The following is a 19,753-nucleotide window of genomic DNA, read 5'->3' on the forward strand; positions in this document are numbered from 1 at the left end:
GAGAAGTCGGTCGTCGGTCGCTGTGGTGGGACCTCTGTTTTTTTCCTCTCTTTTTTTGGTTGTGTACATCGTTGCGACATTTTGTAGGTGCAGAGATTGGGTGAATATTAATATATTCCCTTTTAAAAAAAATTCAAGCAAAGTGGCGATGTTTTTGAGTCAAACAAATACTACCAGAAAAAGGAGCAAATACCCCGTGATATATCCCATCGCGTACTGACAAGACGACCCGGGCGACATTTCTTCTCGCGCAAGGCCAACACGAAATGGCAGGCCCGTAAATAGGCCGAAACCCCGATGCCCCTCCCGGGAACCCCGCGAAGTTTCCCACCTCCCCCTCCCCTCCTCTCCCCTCGTGCGGTCGTCAAACCCCGTCGCCGCCGTCAAACCCAGCGGCTAACGGCGGCGCGAACGACGCTAATCCGAATATATAATCCCCCGCCCCCGCTGCTCTCCTCCCCACACACCAAGAGGATCACTCCCAGAATCACCGGCTAAGCTTAAGCTCCCTCGTGATCTCAAAACCACTTGTTTTCCCCATCTTTCCACCTCGTGCTTGCCGACGGGGTCCCTCCCTGCCATGGAGTCCGTCGGCGTCGCCCCTGCCCCCGCGGCGGTGGCGGTGGCGGAGCAGAAGATGAAGCTTCTCGAGCCGCGGAAGGAGCCCCTCGCCTCCGCCGCCGCCGCCGCCAAGGCGCCGTGCAAGTGGGCGATGAAGAAGAAGCTCGTGGGCGGCGACGCCGGCTACGTGCTCGAGGACGTGCCCCACCTCACCGACTACATGCCCGAGCTCCCGGTGCGTGCCATAGCCCCCGTGCTCCTCTCGCCGTCTCCCGTTCCGATCGCTTGGTGCTCTTGTCTGCTTGATTTCCCGTCGCGGGGATCAGCTCGGAGCTGCCAAGTCCCCATGCTTTTCCGGCCCCTTTTTTGGCGCCTTCTATGGATTCTCCACATCTTTATATATATATTTTTCACGATTTTCCTTGGATTCGAGGATAAACCGATCGCCATGCAGTCCAGCTGCTCCAACAATTTTGGAACACAGGGAAATCAATCGATCGATCGATCCCCGGAGGAAACTGAAAATTTCAGTTTCTATGTGCGATTTGTTTGCAGATTACAGTTACAGAATCCTTGAACTGAATCGATTGCTCACCTCTTGTTACCGTTGCTGATCTGCAGACGTACCCGAATCCCCTCCAGGACAACCCTGCCTACTCGGTCGTCAAGTAAGAATTCCCCTCCTTTCTTTGCCCTGCACAGTCCAGTTCCATCCAAGCACGCATGTTTCCCGAAGCTGACCTTTCTTCTTGCTCCCACCACGTGTTGTCCATCCCAGGCAGTACTTCGTCAACACGGACGACACCGTCACGCAAAAGGTGAGAAATTTTCTGTGAATTATACTTTTGGGCGAACAGAATGCGAGGTGATCTGCTGAGGCTGACTTTGTGGATGGGTTGCAGATTGTTGTTCGTAAGAACAGTGCGAGAGGCACCCACTTCCGGCGCGCCGGGCCGCGGCAGAGGGTGTACTTCCAGCCCGACGAGGTGAACGCGGCCATCGTCACCTGCGGCGGCCTCTGCCCCGGGCTCAACACGGTCATCCGCGAGCTCGTGTGCGGGTTGTACGACATGTACGGTGTCACCAGCGTCGTTGGCATAGAGGTGAGAACTTCCGGAGTGTTCTTCTTGTTTGCTTTGCATTTGTAAATTATCACAATGCTCCGGTTAGTATTTTAGGATTAGCATAGTGCTTTGTTACGATGCGAACGAGGCTAGTTAATTACAGTAACTGATTTTGACTGCTTAGGAAGGTGTGATTTAGAACAAACCGCCTGGGAATATAATATTGACGGTGACACCAATAAGCATTTTCAGCTGTCACCTAATAACATGATGCTGCAATGTTGATAAGCCTGAAACTGCTTAGAAGTGTGTAGTTCGGAACAAACTCCCTGAGAATACAATATTGAAGGTGACACCAATAAGCATTGTTTGCTGGCACTTAACGACATGGTGTTGTCATTAGCTAGGCCTGGATATAATACTGCTATTTGCCAACCGTTATGTTTATTCTGTTTTTGTTTTCTTTACCTAACTCTGGATGTGCAATATGCAGGGTGGATACAAGGGTTTCTATTCTCGAAACACCGTTACATTGACACCCAAGTCAGTGAATGACATCCACAAGAGAGGGGGGACCATTCTTGGAACTTCAAGGGGTGGACATGACACTGCCAAAATTGTGGATAGCCTTCAGGACCGTGGCATTAACCAGGTCTACATCATTGGAGGTGATGGTACTCAGCAAGGCGCTTCTGTAATTTATGAGGTAACAACATTGCTACTGCAGGAAGGTCTCAATCAGATGCTCAATTCCATGTCTCACATGCGACTGCTTAAACTTAATTTCAGGAAGTCCGTAGACGGGGCCTCAAATGTGCAGTGGTCGGTGTCCCAAAGACCATCGATAATGATATTGCGGTACTCCCCTCTTTCCTTTGCCCCTGCATTTATGTACAGGAGTGATTGTTTTCCAGACTGGTTGTGATTTCGATGTTGAATTGTCCGCACAGGTGATTGACAAATCTTTTGGATTTGACACTGCTGTGGAGGAGGCTCAAAGAGCTATCAACGCTGCTCATGTTGAAGCTGAAAGTGCAGAGAATGGCATTGGTGTTGTGAAGCTAATGGGCCGCAACAGTGGTATGTCTTTTGTTACAAACTTGCAGTCACATCTTAAAGTAATACCTGCTCCTGCATATTCTGAAGGAAAGTGGTTTTAAGTAAATAATAATGAGTTATAAATTATATTGATGCAGGGTTCATCGCAATGTATGCTACTCTAGCTAGTCGTGATGTGGTATGTTGTTATCATCCTATAAGTTCATTACACTAACCAACATAACAGTAATGTCCAGTCGAAGACTGACCACTTTGCTTTGCTTGTTATCTCAGGATTGTTGCTTAATCCCAGAGTCTCCATTCTACCTTGAAGGGAAAGGAGGCCTCCTTGAGTTCGTCGAGAAACGGCTCAAGGACAGTGGTCATATGGTCATTGTGGTGGCCGAGGGTGCTGGCCAAGATCTCATCGCCCAAAGCATGAACTTTGTGGACACTCAGGATGCTTCTGGAAATAAGCTGCTTCTGGATGTTGGCCTTTGGCTATCCCAGAAGATCAAGGTCAGATTTCTGGTCCAAACTTTCCTTTCCCTGTCAACGTGGGGACAAACAATGCTCATCTCTTTGGCTCATTCAAGTATATTAGCATTAAGTCATGAAAGAATTAGCAATAAGCCACTTGTTAGTATATTGAAAGTTTGAAGCCGAAAAGAAAGCCCTGGTCATATTCCACCACTGAATTGCTTGGCTTTCTTCATCATGCAGGATCATTTCAAGAAGAAGACCAACTTCCCCATAACTCTCAAGTACATTGACCCGACATACATGATCCGCGCGGTCCGGTCAAACGCCTCCGACAACGTCTACTGCACCCTGCTTGCGCACAGCGCCCTCCATGGCGCCATGGCAGGATACAGTGGCTTCACCGTCGCGCCCGTGAACGGCAGACACGCTTACATCCCATTCTATGTAAGTACAGCAGGAAACAGTGATCAACCCTGAGATCTGTTGAACTCCTATCAAACCTTATGCTGATAGTCTAATATTGTGGCTGCAGAGAATCACCGAGAAGCAGAACAAAGTCGTGATCACTGACAGGATGTGGGCGAGGGTGCTGTGCTCGACGAACCAGCCCTGCTTCCTGAGCCACGAGGACGTGGAGAACATGAAGCACGACGACGATGAGCGCCACCACCTGCACAACACGCAGCTCCTCGATGGCTCACCGGCGAAGTGCTCACCCAACTGTAACGGGTCAGCTGGAGCCGAGTGAGAGGCACAAAGCTGTTGGGATGGATATATTGAGCATGTGTAATTATAGCTATTCTTTTTTAACCTTCTCTTGTGAGTTTTTAGCTTGCCTTGTAGTAGAGACTTCTCCGGAGAATTACTGTATAACTATATAATAAGGGTTCCACGATGGCAATCTTTGGTGGTAGAAGCTCGATTTTGTAGATTAGAAAATGCTAAGTTTTGGGTTCGAGCTCTTCGCAACAGAAGCTCTTTTGCAACACTTCATCTGAATCCTGGTTTATTATTCAGTTGTAAAGAATTGCCTTAAAATCACCCCCCCCCCCCCCCCCCCCCCGACCTCTTCAGTGTTTTTATCTATTTATTTGCAATGAAGCAAGCCTTTTACAGATGTGGAGTTTCCACACCTGAGCTCATATGCTCCTGATGTAAACAGTAAAATAAATAAAATAGAAAAAGCATACTTCAAAAATGTTTGTTGTGCATGCAAATTTCATCAAGAAATGACATTGGTGAAAGGCGTGGTAAAAAGAAAATTGATGCTTACTTTCAAATGCATTTTGAAGCTCTGATTTTGTTTTTTCTTGCCATTCATGATGCAATTTTGCATGCACAATAAACATTTCTTAAAGTATGCCATAATTTGTTTTTTCAGAATTTTTTGAAATAATATTTTTCTATTTTATTTATTTTGTTGTTCACGCCAGGAGCATATGAGCTCAGGTGTAGAAAGATAGTATCAGCCTTTTATTCAGTTTTGTTTGAAGCAAGGTTGCTTTTGTTGGAGGTCATTGAACTGAGCATCTTTTGGAGTTGCAGCTATGCGAGTCCCCGCGAGTTATTTTTTAGCATTACTTTAGGAGCAATGCTAGCACGCACGGAGGTTTACTTGAGGATTTTACGGGCTGACTGAATTGGACCAATAGAATTGAAGATTAGGGGAGGCTGGCCCCCACCCCAGCTATGCGAGTCCCCGCGAGTTATTTTTTAGCATTACTTTAGGAGCAATGCTAGACGCACGGAGGTTTACTTGAGGATTTTACGGGCTGACTGAATTGGACCAATAGAATTGAAGATTAGGGGAGGCTGGGCCCCACCCCAGCTGAAAATCAGGGGGAAGAAAGATTAGTTAGTTGAAGATGGTGTAAAACCCCCGTAACATGTCCGTGGGTGTAGTATTATTGTTACTTGACAATCCGTGGCGAAAGTAAAATAAAAAAAAATGAAAAAAAAATTCAAAACATTCTGAATTTATTTTGCGGGAAACTTTGATAAAGGGTTGAATTGTCCGCAAAGGTGGTTTGCTTTAGAGATGCAAATGTGTACTTGCAAAGTCAATAAAGACAGAGGGTGGTGATTTTCATAAGAAAAAAGTTTCTTTCGCTGGATCATTGAGCAGGTTGAATTGTTCGCAAAGGTGGTTTGACAAGTCCGCTGTCCAAAGAGATTTCTTAATCTGAGCCTTGGCTATCATTCCGATCACCTGAATGAATAATAACAATTACAAGGAACCGGATACGAACTGCGGGAGCCTCCAATATATAGACCAAATAGTTGTCCAACAAGAGATACACAGAGTAGGACACACACACCCCCTACACAACATAAACATTCACAACACACATTTGAGACAGCTGCTACATGTTGGCTCCAAATCTTCATCGAGTAAAGCTGAAGCTTCAATGAACATTGTCGACGCAGCTGCAGGAGCAACAGTGGTGGTAGGTAGTGCAGGCACGGCTAACGAAAGCCAGATATGACAACAATGAAATAACCCCTGGAGCCCTGGATCGAGGCACAGGAGCAGTCGAGACAAGCTCTACCCTCTGTACACGCCCGAGGGGTCGGCGTTTTGGACGATCCAGGGGTGCTCCAGAACCTTATGGAGGGGCAGGCGATGAGCTGAATTCTTCACAAGCATCTGCAACAAGCCCAGAACAAACAGACCATTTGTAAGACAGACATTCAGCACAGGACACGTCACATAAACTAGAACTATTTCTTGTTGTAATCATGATCAGAAATCAGGTACCTGTGAAATGAGGTCCTTTGCAGCAGGAGATACAAACGGTTTGGACGGGAACTTCAGGTCCACTTTTACTATCCTGTATTTTGAACAAGGCAGTTTGAGAGACAGCAGTTGCTTATAATGGTGCGAAGGGAGCTAAGTAGAGTTGCTGAATCATGAAGATTTAAACATGTGACCCAATCGAAACAACTTATGGTGCAATGCTGCAAATGTGGTACTATCACTGCTGATGCATACACGAAACCATGAACCTAAAAAAAGCATGCCTAGCCAGCCCTGATCAATGCAACTGTGTGTGTTTCATGTAGAAGTAGAAGCACCACCCGTAGTTCAAGAGTACGCTTGTAGAGGAAAATGTACAAACGCTGAAAAGACTACTTTGGACAGAAAATATATGCAAGGCACTAACGTTTGCAAGAGCGTCGAATCAAGAGATGCAAATCGCGAAGGTCATAGTAAAATCAGTTCGTTCACCACGAGTTACCTTCGATACGTCTCAGAGTGTTCTTTGGCTTCAAAAGGTGGGAGCCCATAAAGGAATTCATAACATAGGATGCCCAAGCTCCATATGTCTACATGGTAATCGTGCTCTGTCTTCTCCACTGGACAAATCGCAAATTTGAGAGGCAAGTATACTAGAAAATTTCTGGTATTCTATTTCACCACGAATCAGTTGTGACACTGAAGTAAATGAAAAGGAAAGTACCCATTTCAGGAGGCAGATAATCTAGAGTCCCACACATTGTCCTTCTTCGGTTGAAGGTATGAACAGACCAGCCAAAGTCTGCAATCTTCAACTCTCCCTGTCATGAAAAGCATATACCTATGTAAGCACCAGAGATCATACTGTTCCAGATCATAAAAATCGAAGGAAAGTAGAGCAAATACCTGTAGTCCAACTAAAAGGTTTTCCGGTTTAATATCTCGATGTATCACGTGCTTCCCATGAAGATAGATGAGGGCACGGGCCAATGAAGCAATGTACTGAAAAGAAAAAACAAGGGAAGTTCAGGTATAATACTTTTGAATACTGGGTAGATGATACATTTACCACGAACACATTCAGAGCATATACTTACAGTTGCCGAGCGTCTTTCAGAAAAATGCTTGCATCTCTGCAACTCCTTGTACAGCTCTCCTTTTGCGGCATGTTCCAAGATTAGGTAAACACGGGTCTGCAAAATGGATATGGAACTGATGATCAGACGAGGGTCAAATGAAAGCAATAATGATTCTCCGTGGCCAATCTGTACCTGATCATAAAAATACCCATATAGGCGAAGAATATTGGGGTGTCTAAGGTGACTCTGTATCTCCACTTCGCGCCGTAACTGATGCTCCACCTGGGATTGTTTTAGTTGGCTCTTGAAAAGAACTTTCAAAGCCACAATATGACTACTCTGTTTCCATGGAAAGAAACTAGTGTAAGACTTCGTTGATTACTCGAGTATTAACAATTCCACTCCTGCCATCTGAGTGTATATAACACCAAACAACAATTTGTACTACTATGAAGGAAAAGTATTCATGAAACTCATAACTTTCTATGCATGGCATCAAAATTTCTGCAAAGGAGCTAGACACTTACAAACAAAAGTCAAAAGTAGAGAAAAGAGATGGTAGATATAATAAGCTTCTGGACTCAGTTGGCTGTTGAAAAAAACTTTCAAAGACACAATCTGACTACTCTGTTTCCATGGAAAGAAAATACTGTAAGACTTCGTTGATTACTCGAGTATTAACAATTCCAGACTCCTGCCACCTTCAGTATATATAACACCAAACAACCAATTTGTACTAATGAATGAAAAGTGTCCGTGAAACTTAACTTACTACGCATAGACATTTAGTAGGGAAAACAGATGGTAGATACAATAAGCTTCTGGACTCGGAACATATGCAGTGTAGATGACAGTGTCATTCAATGCTATATTTAGTAGCAGAACAAATAGATCTGAGCTCTAATAATTAAACATCAGCTATACTTGTTATCTAATCAGCTCGGCAAAACATAAATTCCTTCACTCAAAATAAGATACTGGATTATTTGAGATTAGCTATAGTGTAGTTACCCTCTTTTCTCTGGCCAAGTAGACATGGCCAAACTTGCCCCTGCCAAGTGCCTTCCCAACATCAAAGTCAGACAACACCCACCGCTTCTCCTCCTGAGAATGCTGCGAAGGCTGCAGAGAGGCAACAAAAATACACCGTTATTGCTCCACTTCACCGGAAGAGTGGCATACTCATGAAGCCCAGGTTGACCAAACAATATATATTACCCACAAGATGCATCTTTTAACCATGTAGTATAAACAAACCATTACAAGAGCTGATAATTTAGGGCTGCACAGATCGAGGGGAAAACTAAGCATATGCCAAAAATCGATGGGTTTGTTCGCTTTACTGAGCCCAAAATATAATCTTGGGCCAACCAAGAAGGGAATAGGACCCGGACCATTTCAACGCCTGACATCAGCTAGCAAACCCTAACCACTAGCCGACCCAGAAACGCCAGGGGGAAGCAGAAGAGAACAAATCGCCAACTAAATCCGGCGCTAGAGCACGAGCGGACAGCCACCCCGGGAACAACCGGGCGTCGAGTCCCAAGAATCCGCCGCCGCGCGCCACGGGAGAGCCTGGATCGCGCGCAGGAGACGCGGAGGTGAGATCCGGGAAGGGGAGGCGGGGGAGGGGCGACGGTGAGCACGCGTACCTTCTCCTCGCCGCGCGAATCGGTGGAGATCGCCATGGCAGCCCGGCTGCGGAGCGGAGGAGCGGAGGGGGGCGCGGGGGGGAGGAGCGGCCGAGCGGGGCAGGGCGGAGTTTGGAATTGGGGAAAGATCCGGATCGCGGATTTTGGAGGTTTAAAGGCTCTTGCGGAGGCAGAGGCAGCGGCCTCAACGGTCGGATTATTTTGCCCTGCTGGCCTGGCCGAGTGCGTGCGTGCCACTCACGTGCGCGGTCGAGAGCCGTTCGATTGCGTTGACAGAGGTTAGAATGGGCTTTGGGCTCGGCCCCGTAATTGAGAAATTGAAACGGGCTCGTGTGCGCAATTGGCGTGGATGGGCTGGGATGCTGGGCCTCATTGCTTTTGGAAAATCAAAACACCTCCTAATTTGCATGCTTTCTTGTGGCTGATCTTCAACAATAAAGTTTTAACTAGAGATAACCTGTCCAAGCGTCGCCATGTGGATGACCCTTACTTGTGTGTTCTGTAATGAAAAAAAGAAGAAGAATATGTTGGGTATCTATTCTTTGATTGTGTTGTTGCTTCTAACGTGGGGAAGATCATCGAGGAGGTTTTGGACATTTCGGTCCCATACTCTTGGATGACCTTTCAAAGCATTGGAAAAATAAGAAGAATGATGTTTTTGAATGCTGCCTCTCATGGACCATGCGAAATGATCTTGTTTTCGGGGAAGGGTTTGGCGGAGTCTAAAGTGCGTCCTGGATCGAGTGAGCTCGCTACTGTATCAATGGAAGGTACTATGTGCCGATGCTCATGGTGCACTCCTACTTCACTCCCTGATGCTCCTCGATCATCATCGTGGAGAGCTTGTAAGGATAGCTTAGTTTTGAACCTCTCTGAAGTGGCGCCTACTGAGCATAAGGCGACAACTCAACTTAGGGACTTCTTTGCGTTTCAGGCGGTCTAGATTTAGGTTGTTTATGTTGTTTCCCCTTGTTGTTATGTTGTTTTCCCATATGTTGTTGTATTGTTTGCTCTGGTTATTTGTAGTGTGTGTTCTTGACTAGAGTTATGTTTGTCGCAGCTGCTCCCACGTTTGTGGTCGAGCGTTGTGTAGCGATCCTTGTTGGATGTTTACCTCTCTTCAATAAAAGTTGGGGGGGGGGGAGGGAATCCCTATTTCTCAAAAAAAGGAAGATGTTGAGCCTTAATAATGACTATGTTGTATTGTGGTACAAAAATTTTAGTCTCACATCAAACGTCTTTGTTGCTGTCAAAACAACAATCAAAGGTCTTTTTTCGCGTCAACAAAACAATAATCAAAACATATTAGTTACCATCCAGGTGAGTATCTGGGTGGACGCTTGCGCGATAGTCTCTTTCCTCACGTAGATGTGCTATACAGTTGCTACAGGTCGTAACGTCGGTCGGGGCGCGGAGGCCAAGGAGGCCGCTCTCACAAACTAGTCAAAAAGGGTGTCTCGCAACATGCAAAAATATTGATGTGACAACATGACAAGCTTCGCTATGGCGTCACTTGCCGCTTCGTATTCCAAACGGTCAAGTTGATCAGTCGGTTGAATGAATGTATCGATTATGTTGCTAGTCCAGTCTCCAACCAAAAACTATGTGCATGCGACATGATGAAGTTTAGAGCATACTACTGCTCAAAGAAATACCGAGTGCGGGCCACTCGGTGTAGATCTGTTCTGCTAACGGATGCCGAAACCTTGACTCATCAAGGACATCAAGTCGCATAAAATATCTTCCATGGCAGTGGTTGCTTTTGTCAGGAAGGCCAAATATCCAAATGCGCATACTTGGTTCTTGAGAGAAGGTTTGACAGACGTTCCTCAAATGGGTACTGACTAGCGACACTCGATTCGTTCGAGCCCAGACGTCACAAACCATCACTCGGAATTCAATGATACACCATCATTCGGCCAAGGAGCGATCCTCTTTCGAAGAGATTGATACGGGTCTCACCAAGTTTTCCTGATAACTAGCTCAAAACTCACCTTCCATAGGTATGATCTGCTTAGTCCACCAAGGTCTCTCATCCGACAATAAAATGGCACTTCGAGTTCAACGACCAATCGAAATCATTGCATGCGTGACACCTTCGGTTTTTGCAACGAGATAATGACTCCAAGCTCTTTGGTAACGCCACACCAAGCGCCATTGAGACGAGATTGGTGCCGAAGGGCGTTATTCAACAAAATAATATCAGAGCAACATCGCCGCGACACAAAAATCTTACTAAACAAATTACGCACACAATGGATGAGCGACGAGAATCCTGGCCCCTCCACCTTACGATGCCTAAGCGATGCCCATAGGCGGAAGATATGGGCAATTGATCTGGTGAAGGCTAGGGCTCTTATAAGGGTTAGCGGTTCTTAGTTGTTCGTGTTGGCAGTGTTAGAGATTGATGTATTCAGTTAACTGTTTTTCATTAAAATGCCAATTATTTACTAGAAAGTGAGTCCAGTGTTAAAACAATGTGGTTCAGATGCCCCTTACCCTAAAAAAGTGTGGGAAAGTATCTTCTTCGAAATAGAGCATTGAACATACTTGCAAAGTGATAAGGCTAAGGGCATCTCCAACGTTGACCCGTAAATTTGCTCCCGCGCCTGTCCGCGAACAGGGAGGACCAGTCCGTGAAGACGGATGCAGGAGCCAGCCATCCAATGCTATCTTGTATATATTTGCCAGTAAAAGGCAAATTGAAATTCAAATCTTGTCCGATCCATAGCGCGCGCCGGTGGATCACATGACCGATCACAACCAAAAAGAGGCAAGTGTCGTGGGAGCAAGTCTGACAGTAAGAATAGGGGGTACGCAGGAGGAGGCAAGGCCCTAGCTATGGTGAGGTTGCGCACGCAAGGTTTATGAGTTCAGGCCCTTCTTGGAGGAAGTAACAACCCTACGTCTCGATGCCCGGAGGCTTGGTCGATTTGATTATGCGTGAGAGTTACAGGGGTGCGAACCCTTGTGCCAGAGGGGAGGGGTGGCTTATATAGAGTGCGCCACCCATTCACAGGCCTCAGTTACACAGGGCTTAATGTAGATTAAGACAGAGACGTTACTGGTAACGCCTGCTCTAATGACTATTAATGGCCTTTAAGGATGCAGAGTGAACGCCTGACCGTTGCCATCCAGAGGTGGCTTTAAATCTTCTGTACTGCGAGTGATTCTCCGTAAGGTCGAGTGACTCTATATTAGTCGAGTGGAATTGGGATATCCGAGTGGTTTATCTGGTCGAGTGGATTGCACTCCAAGGTGATCTCAGTCGGTATCTTCAGTTGTACTTTGAATGTCTTTGACTTTAGGGTAGTGTCCTTGGGTAGGGTGTCTAGGTCCACTACAAGAAATATGTCAACCTGTGACCTTTAGTAGTGACCGTGGGTAAATTGGTCATAATTCTACGACCATTTTGAACCAATTGGTCGTAAGCTTTTTAAGAGGGTCCAAACCCTAAACAATAACGACAATTTTAGTCAAAAAATTCATTATTGACTTACACAAAATGGTCATGAGCAGACAACAATGGTTGATGGCCTTATTTTTGACTGATTGCGACCAATCTAGATGGTCATGACGTTGTAAACAAATGGCACTTAGAGTTCAACGACCAATCGAAATCATTGCATGTGTGACACCTTCGGTTTTCGAAACGATATAATGACTCCAAGCTCTTTGGCAGCGCCACACCAAGCGCCATTGAGACGAGATTGGTGCCGAAGGGCTTTATTCAACAAAATAATATCAGAGCAACATCGCCGCGACACAAAAATCTTACTAAACAAATTACGCACACAATGGATGAGTGACGAGAATCCTGGCCCCTCCACCTTACGATGCCTAAGCGATGCCCATAGGCGGAAGATATGGGCAATTGATCTGGTGAAGGCTAGGGTTCTTATAAGGGTTAGTGGTTCTTAGTTGTTCGTGTTGGCAGTGTTAGAGATTGATGTATTCAGTTAACTGTTTTTCATTAAAATGCCAATTATTTACTAGAAAGTGAGTCCAGTGTTAAAACAATGTGGTTCAGATGCCCCTTACCCTAAAAAAGTGTGGGAAAGTATCTTCTTCGAAATAGAGCATTGAACATACTTGCAAAGTGATAAGGCTAAGGGCATCTCCAACGTTGACCCGTAAATTTGCTCCCGCGCTTGTCCGCGAACAGGGAGGACCAGTCCGTGAAGACGGATGCAGGAGCCAGCCATCCAATGCTATCTTGTATATATCTGCCAGTAAAAGGCAAATTGAAATTCAAATCTTGTCCGATCCATAGCGCGCGCCGGTGGATCACATGACCGATCACAACCAAAAAGAGGCAAGTGTCGTGGGAGCAAGTCTGACAGTAAGAATAGGGGGTACGCAGGAGGAGGCAAGGCCCTAGCTATGGTGAGGTTGCGCACGCAAGGTTTATGAGTTCAGGCCCTTCTTGGAGGAAGTAACAGCCCTACGTCTCGGTGCCCGGAGGCTTGGCCGATTGGATTATGCGTGAGAGTTACAGGGGGTGCGAACCCTTGTGCCAGAGGGGAGGGGTGGCTTATATAGAGTGCGCCACCCATTCACAGGCCTCAGTTACACAGGGCTTAATGTAGATTAAGACAGAGACGTTACTGGTAACGCCTGCTCTAATGACTATTAATGGCCTTTAAGGATGCAGAGTGAACGCCTGACCGTTGCCATCCAGAGGTGGCTTTAAATCTTCTGTACTGCGAGTGATTCTCCGTAAGGTCGAGTGACTCTATATTAGTCGAGTGGAATTGGGATATCCGAGTGGTTTATCTGGTCGAGTGGATTGCACTCCAAGGTGATCTCAGTCGGTATCTTCGGTTGTACTTTGAATGTCTTTGACTTTAGGGTAGTGTCCTTGGGTAGGGTGTCTAGGTCCACTACAAGAAATATGTCAACCTGTGACCTTTAGTAGTGACCGTGGGTAAATTGGTCGTAATTCTGCGACCATTTTGAACCAATTGGTCGTAAGCTTTTTAAGAGGGTCCAAACCCTAAACAATAATGACAATTTTAGTAAAAAAAAAGTCATTATTGCCTTACACAAAATGGTCATGAGCAGACAACAATGGTCGATGGCCTTATTTTTGACTGATTGCGACCAATCTATATGGTCATGACGTTGTAAACATGGATATATTGATATGACTGGACGCCACCTCATCAATTTTGCTTATGTGTCATGTCTGTGTGTGAATTTTCGCCTATGTGTCATATCTATGTGTCAATTTTGGCTTACGTGTGTGGATAGAAGTAAGGTTTCAATGTACCACTGACGGATAGGACCCACACATTGACCTAAGGCCCACCAAACTGACATGCAAGTCCCACACAAACATGACAGGTAGGACACACCACTGACTTTAGAGGAGGGGACCCAAATGGAAGAGTTGATCAAATTATTTAAAACAGCAAAATGGATCAAATGAATTAAAAAAATGAATTGAAGAGCAGATCAAATTAATTAAAATAGCAAAATGGATGAAATTAATTAAAAATGAATAAAAAATGCATATAAGAAGATTTGAACCCACGCCCTCGTCCTTCGTGTAGGAGCCCCACACCAATACACCACACACATCTTAGATGTAGGAAATAAGAGGTGCATCTTAGTGGATGCGTGTCTGCATCCAGGAGCTCCGGCTTGGCTGAAGGGATCGCCACTTGGGTCGGCCCACGTACGGGTTTTCCTACGCTGCTGTTCCTTCGTTGTTTCTTGTGGTTTTTTTTCGTTTTTCTTCTGCGGCTTTCGGTTTTTGACTGTTTTGTTCAATTTTCAGTTGTTTTGTGTCAGTTTCCTTTTTTCTGTCATGGTTCCTTTTTTCTTTTTAGTTTTTCTTTTATGTCTCTTTTTGTTCTACTTTTCTATTTCTATTTTCTTCTCTTTTATTGATATTATACAAAAGGTTCACTGCATATTTCAAATATGTTTGTCGTATTAATAAAAATGTTCATCATATATTCTAAAAATACTTCATCTTTGCATTATAAAAATGTTCATCATGTGTTGCAAAATGTTCATTGTATATTATAAAATTGTTCAACGTATTTTTTACAAAATGTTCAATGCTTATTTGAAAATTGTTCAACGCATACATTCATATTCTTTGAAAAATGTTCATCTTATATTAAAAAAAGTTCATCGTGCATTATTTAAAATTTTCAACATACATTAAAAAATTCAATGGATATTACAAATTTTCAATGTATATTTTTCAAATTTTTTCAAAAGGTTTCGATAGTTATACTATGGCACCTCATATTTAGCATTAGAACTCGCTAGCCTCATTCGGTTAGTAGCCCTCATTCGCGAGAGGGAGGTCATGAGTTTGATGTCTCCCTCGCGCTTAACATTTTCGTTTTATTTTTACTTGTCTGGAGCTCGTTCACCTCCCAATGGGCTGGCCCATTTGCTCTAACTTTAGCAAAGGCTCCACCACTTGCCGCCTGCGGCGACATATAGGAGCTCTTCGAGGACCCAATTTGTGCACTCACGATTCAACCTGGGCCACCTAACTGGGCCGGCCCATTTTTGTATTTTTGTTTTTTCTCTATTTCTGTGTTTTTCTCTTTCCTTTTATTTTTTATTTTTACCTTTTTGCCCGCTTTGTAGTTTTTCGGTTTCCTTTTCTATTTCATGTTTATTTCCTTAAATAGTTTGAGAATTCAATTTTGCATTCGAAATTTTAAATAATGTTCTAATGTTTGATTTTATTTTCAATATTAAAAAAATGGTCACATATTGAAGAAATGTTTCTCTTTTTTAATTTTTCGAAGAATTTTAGAAAATGCTACTGTTGTAAAAAAATGACCGGTTCAAAAAATAAGATGTCCCATTGAGTTGGGCGATATTTATCCCATGGAAAAATAATCAAGGCTCTCATTTCATCCCATCTAAAAGAAGAGAAAAAGACTATTATTCTTTTATAAATATGATCTAGTATTTTTAACTAATATTTGGTCCAATTTCAGCTCATCTAGGTTCGTCCAATTTTAGAACAAATATTTGGTCATTTGGCTTGAAAGCCATTAATATTCAAATTTAACCCAGTTTCTGTTGAATTGGCAGAAATTTCTCAAATTGACGAGTGATGGATCTATAGCTTTTGACACACGACCATTTAGTCAATTGTACATTAATTATGGTCTAATATTTTTGAGGATTGATGCGGTAAAAATTTGCAACAAAAATTTGGTAGGTTCTTCACGAAAAACCATTTTGGGCACTCGAAAAATTAAAAATGAGTTTTTTGTGCAAAGAAAATTAAAAGTCCCTTTGGCAACATTGATTGCCATTCCAAGATGCACCCTTATGTACAATACAGGATCATTTGGACAAACTATGCCATTACTGTGGCTATAACATTTGGTCATGTAGGTTGAAAGCCATGAATCTTCACAGATAATAGCTTATTTCTGAGAACACTTTTTTAAGATAGTTGTCATGGTCCATGTTTTCCTGGAAACTAGGTCACATATAATGACACAATCTGAAGGTTTTTTTATTCTTTTAAATTCCTTATGTCGATTTCAAAATAAAGTCAAATTTTCTGGCATGGTTGTTCGTAGCCAGGGGTGGAATCATCCATAACTCTTTTGTGGTTCTGTGATGAAATGGCAATTTATGTAACTATAAATGATTTTTGGAAAAAATAAATAGCAAACTATGAAGAAGTTGTAATTCAAATTTGACCCGGTTGCCGCTGATTTGTCAGAATTTTGTCAATTTGACGAAAGGTGGATGAAAAGCTTTGAACATACAACCATTGAGTTTACTGTACATAAAATGTGGTATAAGATCTTTGAAAATGGAGTGGTGCCATTTTGAAACAAATATTTGGTAGTTTCTTGACAAAAACCCATTTTTCACACACCAAAAACAGAAAATTGACCTTTTTGTGCAAAAAAAAAAACTCCCTTCGGTAACATCGTTTGCCATTCCAAGATGACGCGAGAACCAACGCGGGAGCCATGGTGGCAGGCTTCTGATGGCTCGGGACCCCTGTAGTGTCATGGAGGGTCGTGTCCCTGTTTGTTGAACGTCTGATTGTGAGGGACGTTGTGTGTGCTGCCGTAGAGAGAACAACGTACGTCACAAACATGTAATGGGTTGCAACAACGTGCTTCCACCCGGGATCATCATCGAGTGGCTACTGAAGTAATAGTAGCAGGGGTGAGTGGTCCGATCTCGACCGTGCATGCCGCCATTCAATGGAGGAGGACGGCACACATGCTGTCGTCGAGGGTGCGGGGTAAGCCGGAGAGATGGTCTGTGCGGGCCGGGAGCGATGAGAGCGAGCCGTCCATGTGTGCCCGCGAAGAGAAGTTTATCTATGGAGACGAGAATTAAGTTCCTTTTTCCCTTTTGATGTGTTGGGAAAAGCGGCGTGGCTCCGGCGTTGCTCCGGTGACTTAGGTGAGTCCCTCCACTCCTCATCGTCACATTCCTCTGTCTCTTCCTCACATCATGTCGTCTCCCTGGCAGATCTAGCGCACCGTAGCCGCTCGAGCACTGGAACGCCATGGATGGGAAGGCTTCTTCCTCCCCTGTCCCGATGCCATGAACGACGCAGCTCCACCACCAGACCATGGAGACGGAGCTCCTTCTCCCGCATCACTCATGGAGCCTCCCTCTCAGCGCCCGGAGCCCTAGAGAGTATGAATCGCTCCTCCCGCTGTCTCCTTCTACGACTTCTCTTCTTCTCCTCTTGATGCGTTCTCGTATTGTATCGAGGAAAGGAATTCAAGGCCATGGCCGGAGAGAGGAGCTGCTCCTAGTACAGGACGCCATGGAAGGTTCTCCTTTCTTGTTCTGCCTTTTTAATTTTTCTGTTTCTCTTCCGGATCTAGACAAGTTGAAGGCTCTGTTTTGTGCAGGTGCTGCTCTGATGAGGAGAAACTGCTGTTGTAGAACGTCCTCCTCCCATCCCCTACCCCCACACGTGGTGAGCTCCTATGCATATGTGGATAATCAGGAACTAATGTTTAATTGGTTACTTCATAATCTGTTCCACTGTATGCATGAACGCTCACACATTTTTTCCTGCCATTTATATACATTACTATTGGACAGTGAGAAGATTTCCATTGTGTGCATGAACATGCTTTTTTTTCGTCAATCCATCTCTTATCATGCATACATCCTATCATATATTATATGATAAATCTTTTAGTTGCTCACTGTCTATATAGGTGCTCAAATTTTTAGATTCCATAGAACTTCTGTTTGTAGTGAAAAGGGGGTATATGCAACTTTTAATCAATGTCTATTTAAATCAATAGAATAAATATTGAGTATATGTGTTCACTGGTGCACCATGTCGAATTACTTTTCCGTTTAAAAAAGTAATTACTTCTGTATGTTGTGATGCATCCCATAGTAGTTTGCACCCAGGAACCAACCAAGGGCTGATGCAATATATGTTACCATGTATATACCGCCCTTGCTGTTTAAAAAAATAGACATTGAGGATACCTTTTTTTTCCCTACACCCTGCTGTGGGATTCTTAATAGCCTTACCTGCATATGAACAAACTGCAAGAGACAGATACAATTCCTAACATGTGAAAGGCTGTTTTATGACTTATCCATCTCGCGACCACCTTCTATATCTACAGGAATCTATCACTTCTTTCTACTTACATGGCAGATATATCTACAAGTGAATCTACATGTTTTTTGTAGTTCAAATGGAGTATCCTATATCATTTTTATTATTATGCAGAACTGTTTGTTCACTCACATCAGCCCTTTGCTATAGCTGTTGTGGAGCAAATTAGATGGGCGAACCAATAGATAATTAGGTAGATGTAGTTGGCCGGCAATGGTTCATAGGGATATTCCTTATATTTACTTGATATTTGATCTTAATATTCACTGGACACAATTCTCTCATGGTTGCAATATTTTTTTCCTAAGTTCACTCCAATTGTGTTGGCATTCATGCTTGATTTCTTTTAATCAGCTTACTAATCATACCGAGAAAATAAATATAACTACTTGAGAATAAAGGGAAAAGGAGAATAAAGGATGGTTGTGGTAGCAGAATGGTATTTTTGCTTAGGCGCAATCATACTTATGTAGTAGTAAATAACCTGTCATGTCATTCTTCAAGTCTGCACATAGCACTGTTATTTTAGGAGCAGATTTCTCATCCTTCAGAAACCTGAACTTGCTTAATAGCCAATTTAGCAGAGTATTACCAGTTCCTTGATGTCATTTCTGGTATGCAATCATATGACATGTCTCGTGTAAATAAATATGGGTTGTTGTCAATTTTTTAATCTACAATTGATCTATTGTTTTTTACATGGTAGCTTAATATCCTCCTTCCTTTTCTAATATGCAAACTTCAAATATGTGAGGTGCATAAGTGCATGAGGTGCGGTTCACCTTAGGCTGCTCCCGCTCGTCAGCGGTCTGGTCCAGCGTCACTTAACCATTGTGACCTGGCTGGTTTGGAGTGGGAGGCCGACATGCTCATGAACATCAAGACCGGATCAAGTACGCTGGTGCACCGCGGTGTGCGGCGGCCTATTTTCTTGTAGTGGTATTGTATATGGTCTCATCCAGCACCGAGTATCCATATGTTGTTCTAATCCTGATGATGATGTTGTAGCATAAAGTGGACACCATATTCAATTTGTCTTGATGCTTTATCTCTTGTGGTTCTTGTCTGATGCACATTGTTTTTTGCAGGGTTATGATGATATTTCCACGGAAATATACTGACCCTGATGCGACAAAGGTGTCCATTTTCCCTTTTTTAAACTTTTTTACTCTGTTTTTTGTTCTTCCTGTAGTTCCAGTTTCACATTGCTGGTGTTTCATGCAATATTCATCGGATCCTGCTTACATGCCTTATTATTGAGTAACTTGATTAGTATTTCTGCCACTGTCCTATCTCAGTAAACTGTTTGTTTTTTCAGTAGCTAAAAAAGAAAGTAAATCTATTATATCCTGGTATTGTAGAATTTCAGTCTCACAGAAGTTACTCTGTGTCCTGCTTTAGCTTGCAAACCTGATGTCTGCTGTCTGTTCTCATTTCTTAACTTTGAAATGTTTCAAACTTAAGAGTGCCCTGCTACCTCTTGAGCACTGCGTTGGTTTTCCCTTGAAGAGGAAAGGGTGATGCAG

At 43.7% G+C, this 19,753-nt stretch overlaps 2 protein-coding genes and 1 long non-coding RNA gene across 3 annotated transcripts; 2 read left to right on the plus strand and 1 right to left on the minus strand.

The window, feature by feature from the left end:
* Window positions 1–268: 268 nt before the first annotated feature.
* Window positions 269–4,047, plus strand: LOC109776938 (ATP-dependent 6-phosphofructokinase 6). The gene is made up of 11 exons (XM_020335596.4): window positions 269–796; window positions 1,183–1,229; window positions 1,340–1,379; window positions 1,464–1,664; window positions 2,119–2,331; window positions 2,415–2,483; window positions 2,576–2,705; window positions 2,822–2,862; window positions 2,958–3,182; window positions 3,387–3,590; window positions 3,679–4,047. The coding sequence occupies exons 1-11, from the start codon at window positions 581–583 to the stop codon at window positions 3,892–3,894; spliced, it is 1,602 nt and encodes a 533-aa protein (XP_020191185.1). The 5' UTR covers window positions 269–580; the 3' UTR covers window positions 3,895–4,047.
* Window positions 4,048–5,319: 1,272 nt separating this feature from the next.
* LOC109776939 (serine/threonine-protein kinase Aurora-2) lies at window positions 5,320–8,779 on the minus strand. Its single transcript, XM_020335597.4, has 9 exons — window positions 8,615–8,779; window positions 7,974–8,084; window positions 7,155–7,301; window positions 6,981–7,076; window positions 6,790–6,885; window positions 6,608–6,704; window positions 6,386–6,503; window positions 5,905–5,977; window positions 5,320–5,793 (listed from the first exon to the last, which is right to left on the minus strand). Exons 1-9 carry the CDS (start codon window positions 8,648–8,650, stop codon window positions 5,692–5,694), a joined length of 876 nt encoding a protein of 291 aa, XP_020191186.1. The 5' UTR covers window positions 8,651–8,779; the 3' UTR covers window positions 5,320–5,691.
* An 8,324-nt stretch (window positions 8,780–17,103) lies between these two features.
* On the plus strand, window positions 17,104–18,297 carry LOC109776937 (uncharacterized). The gene is made up of 3 exons (XR_002236168.4): window positions 17,104–17,272; window positions 17,356–17,412; window positions 17,494–18,297. It is a non-coding gene; the product is annotated as an uncharacterized lncRNA (long non-coding RNA).
* Window positions 18,298–19,753: the final 1,456 nt, after the last annotated feature.

This window comes from Aegilops tauschii, chromosome 3 (genome assembly GCF_002575655.3).
Source record: "Aegilops tauschii subsp. strangulata cultivar AL8/78 chromosome 3, Aet v6.0, whole genome shotgun sequence".
NCBI classification, from domain to species: domain Eukaryota; kingdom Viridiplantae; phylum Streptophyta; class Magnoliopsida; order Poales; family Poaceae; genus Aegilops; species Aegilops tauschii.